The sequence below is a fragment of the Bos indicus genome, chromosome 21, assembly GCF_029378745.1.
Source record: "Bos indicus isolate NIAB-ARS_2022 breed Sahiwal x Tharparkar chromosome 21, NIAB-ARS_B.indTharparkar_mat_pri_1.0, whole genome shotgun sequence".
NCBI lineage: Eukaryota > Metazoa > Chordata > Mammalia > Artiodactyla > Bovidae > Bos > Bos indicus.
The window spans coordinates 20310401-20317151 of NC_091780.1; the positions used below are offsets into that span (position 1 = coordinate 20310401).

A 6751-nucleotide genomic window follows, 5' to 3' on the forward strand; every position below is an offset into this window, starting at 1 on the left:
CCCTTGGAAACAGCTGTCCCTGAGGAGGGGGTAGGCTGAGAGGGGCCTCACTCCCCCGACACTGGACCCTGGAGGAGTCCGTGTGTGAGCAGGACTGCAGCTCTGGCTGGCGGGACTGTCATAGGCAGGTGACCTGGGCAATTCTATGGTCTCCAGGGTCCCTGCCACTCTGGCCACGTGTCCCTGTCACAGCCCTGAAACCCCTTCAGGCCCCTGTTCTCCTGTCTCAGTTCCAGTCCAGGCTTCCATGGAGCCTCCCATGGAGGAGGCTCCACGGGAAGGTTGGCTCCATGTCTGCATCCCTTTTGGGTCAGAAGACACCTACTGTGCTGCCTCAGGGCCCCTGGGCCCCTGGGATCCCCCCAGTCATCTCCACTCTGCCCTCCCACCCCAATCTCGGGTACATCCTCAGGGTCGTCCCCTCCCAGGAGTCCTGCAGGGGCCTCCTCTTTCAGCTCCTGCCCTTAAAAGGGGGTGATCATCCATCTATCCCCACCCCCTCCCTGGGATGCCCTGGAAGTCTCCCCATCAGCACCAGACACAGCATCCTTGTTCATTTCCAATCCCTTCTTCCCAGCTTGGAAGCTGCTAACCAGTCTCCCAGGCCAGGAAAATCCACACAGGTAGGCCTACTCCTAGATCTTTTCAGACTCCCACCTAGATGGCAGCTTTGGACCTTAAGAGCCAAATAGTATGTTAATTTATTCTGTCGTCCTCCATGATGCTCCGCCTTGGAGTCATGCTGAGTCAAGGTCTCCCTCCAGTGGAGAAGGATCACATGTTAAAGCAGAATTTGGGGAGGAGACTGAACAACAGCTCCCACTTCCCATGTCATCTCATCCCCACGGCCTTGCTCTCACCCCAGGGCTCCTCCCTGTTCACCCCTGAAGCTGCCCTCCTCCGGGTGGGGCTGTGTCCCCTCAGATGGCAGCTCCCTCTAGTGATGCTGCAGGGAGGGCAGGCTGGGACATGTGTATCTTCAGGTTGCTGTAGAAGAAGCCCATGGCCCTGAAGGGATGTCCTGGGTCCCAGAGACCTGAGATTTGGTCCTGGGCTCCCACCCTCAGGCCCTGCTGACATGTGGGCTGTAGAGCAAAGTGCTCAAACCCACAATGTTGGCATTTTCATGTGGGGTCCCACTTCCTAGTCGTGCCACCTTATGTAAGGCACTTGACTGCTCCAGCCTTGGTTTTATCATCTGTAAAATGAGGTTAGCAGTACAATCCACAGTCCCTTTTCTGAAATACTTAGAGTCAGAATAAAGATAAGGCCTAGAATTGAGAATTTTTCAGCCCCAGACAAGCAACCTGGTACACATCTACTCTATATGATGTAACACCAAAAGCTGTTTGTAATCAAATACATTAATGTTTTTGCAACTTCACTTTTGAACTTTCACACTAAGTGAAATAAAGACCACTAATTATCTCATGTCTTTTTAGGTCAAATTCTGTTACCAAATGAATTGTTTTTATGCTTTCCAATTTTCAGAGCCTTAAAGGTTTGGGATGTCAGATAAGGGCCATCCTACTCTGTGTTCCTGTAGATAATGACCCAGTGCAAAGGACAAAAATATGTTCATAGTTTGAGGCCAGACCCAACCTAGCTGTAAGATAAGACAAGTCTCCTAACAAGGCCACGGGTGATGGGTGGTGAGAACTCTTCTGGAGCGGCTGTGCTGTTACTCGAGTGTCTGAGCCATTGGTTCCAACTCCACAGATCCCGAGCCTCAGCGGTCACAGGGCCCTGAGCCTTTTCCAGATGTCTGACTTAATCTGCCTCTGAAGCTGGATCTTTCTCCAGTGACCACTCTCATACTAGCGAAGGTGACCTGCATGAACATCGCAAACTCCACGTAATCGTCCTGAGGCCTGGACTTCTGGGCCATCATGGGCTACTTCCTCCGAACACTGCAGCTGCTCTCCACCTGCGTGGCCATCTCACTAGTGGGCAGCCTGGACAGCTGGACGGTGCCCACAAGTACCTGGTCCTTTGTTATCTTGTGCTTCTGCTGCCTGATGACCCTCATCATCCTCATAATCGAGTCACTGGCACTACAGTACCGCTTCTCCTTCTCTTGGGGGGACTTTCTCCTCTGCCATGCCTGCTACCTCGCCCTCTTCTGCCTCTTGGTCTCCATCATTTACCCCACTACCTATGTCCAGTTTTTGCCTTGCAACCCCTCCCGGGACCGCGCCATTGCTGCTACTGCATTCTGCTTCATTTCTACTGTGTCTTATGCCACCGAAGCAATCTGGATCTTGGGCTGGCCCCGGACAGGTGATTTCACTGGCTATATAGGCAGCTTGCCATTCTTCCTCAAGATGCTAGAGACACTGGTGGCCTGTGTCATCTTACCCTTCATCAGCAATCCCTCCCTGTACATGGACCATCCATTGCTGGTGTCGTGCGTGGCCGTGTACTCCATCTGCTTCATCCTGGGGATCGTGACCATCCTGTTGAACCTGGCTAACTATGAGAACTGGCTGCCCATCTCCTCCTCCATGTTCCATCTGGTGCTGAGCCTGCTGTCTGTCCTTCTCTACATTGGTGCTCTGGTCCTCTGGCCACTCTACCAATTTGATGAAAAGTTTGGTGGGCAGCCCGAGAGGTCCAGGGATGTGAGCTGTCAACATAGACTTACCAACTATGTATGCGTCTGGGACCAGCGACTGGCCGTGGCCATCCTGACAGCCATCAACCTGCTGATTTACGTGGCCGACCTGGTGTACTGGGCCCACCATGTTTCTGTAGGGACTGAGGACCAGCCCGGGGACTCCTGACCACCTCTGCTCACAGGAGGTATCTTTACCAAGCTCTGACATCCTCTTCCTGGCTCCCTCTCTCCCTCCTCACACCCTCCCTCATTCATCTTGCTCTCCTTTCTATTTCCTTCCCTTCTGCTCTGTTTTGTCTCCTTCCTGTTTTGTGTGGTTGCCCACACCTTGTTTTGTCTCTTTCTCATTTTTTCTGTATTTTCTACTCTTTGGCCCTTTTCTGGTCATCATTGGTTTTCCCATCTCCTGTGTCCTGACCACCTCTCCCCATTTTCCTTCTTCTGATCCATCAGGACCTGAGACCCCTTCCTTCTCTGTCCACCGCCCCCTCCCGCCTCCTGAGGTGCTGACTCCACAGCACACAGCCCTCTGTGCAGCTGTTCACATCCTGGGCCTCATTGCCAAAGCGTGCCTGTCCCCCTGGTGGTGCCTTAGTTAGTGTGTGGGGTGGTTTTGAGATGTGGTTGGTAGCTAAGGATCAGGCCTCACTTCCTCCTCGTGGAGGTGGTGGTATAGTGTACCTGTCCTTTAAGTTAAAAAAAAAAATCTCTGGAGATCAATAATTTCCCTTGGGTGGGTGTGCTAATGCAGAGACTTGGATCCCTAGCCCCCCCTTGGTGCTCCATCCCATCTGAGATTGGCTCCAGAATTTTTTCTGGCTTACTAAAACCCATTGCTTACAGACCATGTGGACAAAAAATATTGTGAGTCATTTCTTAAACGATGAATGCTGCTGGCCATCAAGCCTTCAGCCACTGCAGCAGCCCCCAGTGGGGTCAGCCCGAGGGGAATTCACGATGGAGAAAAGGCACTGGCTTTAGCTCATTACGATGCATAAGAAAGGAATGATTCTAATGCCCTCAGACTCCTGCACCTTCTGGCCCTGAGAAAAAGACTAAACTCATTACCTTGAGAGTTCTGTTTTTGTGCTTAGTGATAATCCTTTGATATTTGACTACATGTTTCTTTTTTTTTCCCCCCAGCAAAAACTCCCATGTATCGTGCCCCCTCCTCACCTCTTTGCAACAGTTCCACAGAGCTATCTGTGACGTGCCTCCCAAGCTATAGTCTTTAGTGAGGTCTCCAAACAGAATGTAACTTACAACTTAGATTGTGAGGTTTTTTTTTCTTCAGTCATATGTTTTTGGTGACTGATGAAGGAACCTAGAGCAGATTTCTCCTGAACTCTATGAAGGACTGGAGGTTGGGTACCTCTTGTGCCCATCTGCCTCCTCAGAGAGTCCAGATGAATATGGGGGAGGTTATCGCATCTCCTATTATTGGGCAATGATGCAAAGTTTGATTTGGCGCTATTAAACTCTTTCCTGGAAGGGTAGGTTTTCCTCGACACTCAGTTTCAAGAAACAGCATCTGGGTTATTCTAAGGTGAAATACACTAGGAAGATTTTGCTCAGTGGAAACACACTGAGTGATATGAAATGAAATCCATATTTTAATGGCAAGAGGAGAAAAGTTTAAACATAAAATTATTCTTTCCCTGTTTGGGTCTCCTCCCTCCCATTATTGCAAATTGAGAATCTGCATTAATCACACCTTCTAAGTAGATTGACAGCCATGTGGCTCAGACGGTAAAGAATCTGCCTGCAATGTGGGAGATCTGGATTTGATCCCTGCATCGTGAAGATCCCCTGGAGAAGAGCATGGCAACCCACTCCAGTATTCTTGACTGGAGAATTCCATGAACAGAGGAGCCTGGCAGGCTACAGTCCATGGGGTTGCAAAGAGTTGTACAGGACTCAGTGACTAACACTTTCACTTTCTTAAGGAGATAAAATTCCTTCTTTACCATATCAAGGATCCCAACTTTTTGGGAGATAAACTTCCTTCCTCTTCTCCTAAGGAGTCACAATGACCTGTACTCACCGCACACTTTATTGAGTTGATCCAGATTGTGTAAAGTGTCGGTAATACCTCACTTGACAAATAACCCTTTGTCATAAAAGCTTATATAACTGTGCTTCGACCTCATGGGTGGAACAATCTCAGAATGTTGTGAAATACTGTCTCCTAGGTTATAATCCCCAGACTGGCTCAAATAAAAAAGTTTCCACTTGTTTCTTAGACTGTTGATTAATTTTTTCATCATAGTGGTTTATTCTCAGTTGAAAGACATGGAAAAGTGCTTACAGAATTATATTTACAAGTTCTTGCTTAATTGGAATTTAAAGGAAATATTGCCCCCAAATGGCCAAATTTTATTTACTGGACACTGCAAAACTAATTAGCTTTGCATGCGCAGCTAGAAAACCAGCTTGATAAACTCTCTCTTTAGAATTCTGACCTTAAAGGAACAAAAGTCATTTAGAGGCACCTTGCATTTTTCTTCCTGTGTCTTTGATTTGTAAATATAACAGACCTTCTAAGGTTTTTCCTCCCTGTGTTTTAAGAGTCTCTACCATCAGAAGGAACATGTATGGCAGCCAGTTGGATAGATTAGAATTTTAAGGAGTTTTTTTTGATCTGGCTATGCAACTTTCCTAGCTCATAAGTGGCCTTTGTCACCTTAACCTTCGTTGAGTCTGCCTATACAACGAAGGCCCTTTACTTTCTCAGACTATTTTGGGGAGGAAGCTTTCTAGATCTTGTGAAGGCTGTATCCTTTACACCTTCTTGTGGGGCACCTCAAGCAGTGGCCAGATGATGAACCCTTTAAATTGAGAAAACTTCTAAATTGGTATATTTTCAGAGAGTCTCAGTATAAACAGTTCTTCTCTTGGTATCTGAGGAAAGACAAACAAATTAGAAGGTCGATTAAAATATTTTAGGCTCATCTAAGAACTCCTTTACTTTAAAACAAACAAGGAAAAAGTACAGTTTGGAAAGCTTTATTTGTGGTCCTGGCTTCCCTTCAATGGGGTTTACAGATGTTAATACACTAGATGAACTATTAGTTAGATTGATTAACAAGTGAATAAGAAGCTGAGGCAAAATCTAGACATTTCCCAACAAGTTGGAAATTTAAAGGGACTAAACTCAAAAAGATAAGATCTTCATTGTTGTTTAGTAGCTAAGTCTTGTCCAAATCTTTTGCAACCCCATGAACTGTAGTCCGACAGGGTCCTCTGCCCATGGAATTCTCCAGGCAAGAGTACTGGAGTGGGTTGCCATTTCCTTCTTCTGGGGATCTTCCCAACCCAGGGACCAAACCAGCGTCTCCTGCATCTCCTGCATTAGCAGGTATATTCTTTACCACTGAGCCACCAGGGAAGCCCAAAGAAATCTTTAGATGGCTATTAAGAAATGGGATAAAGAAAACTGATGCCGGTGGGATTAAACAAAAGATTTGATACAACATGATCTAAGACTAGATGGACCAAATAGAGGCCCTGTTTGTTCCCAACGTTAAAAAGCCCCAAACAAATCTGCTCTTTTTACCCCATTTTAAAAATAGATATAGAATTAATGCTTTTGAACTGTGGTGTTGGAGAAGACTCTTGAGAGTCCCTGGGACTGCAAGGAGATCCAACCAGTCCATCCTAAAGGAGATCAGTCCTGGGTGTTCATTGGTGGGACTGATGTTGAAGCTGAAATTCCAATACTTTGGCCACTGGATGCGAAGAGCTGACTCATTTGAAAAGACCCTGATGCTGGGAAAGATTGAGGGCCAGAAGAGAAGGGGACGACAGAGGGTGATACTGTTGGATGGCATCACCAACTCAATGGACATGGGTTTGGGTAGACTCTGGGAGTTGGTGATGAACATGGAGGCCTGGCATGCTGTGGTCCATGGGTTTGCAAAGGGTCGGACATGACTGAGTGACTGAACTGAACTGAACTGAAAAATAAATAAATAAATATGCTTATTTTAAAGCTGGAAGAAAATTGCACTTGAGATATTTGACCAGGAAATGCTTAGGACAATAGACAACAGGGCAACTAATCAAGTTAAAAGATTAACAAAAGGACCTTTCTTGAACTCTTCCAGTTGGTGATGGCTTATTAATTCCGTGTTC

At 47.0% G+C, this 6751-nt stretch overlaps 1 protein-coding gene across 1 annotated transcript; it reads left to right on the forward strand.

Annotated features, from left to right (window-relative positions):
- Positions 1-1889: 1889 nt before the first annotated feature.
- Positions 1890-2783, forward strand: LOC109575151 (myeloid-associated differentiation marker-like). Its single transcript, XM_070775916.1, has one exon. The coding sequence runs from the start codon at positions 1890-1892 to the stop codon at positions 2781-2783; it is 894 nt and encodes a 297-aa protein (XP_070632017.1).
- The last annotated feature ends 3968 nt before the right edge of the window (positions 2784-6751 follow it).

Coding starts and splice junctions, on each gene's coding strand:
- LOC109575151 (XM_070775916.1), top strand. CDS start 1,890: ATGGGCTACTTCCTCCGAACACTGCAGCTGCTCTCCACCTGCGTGGCC.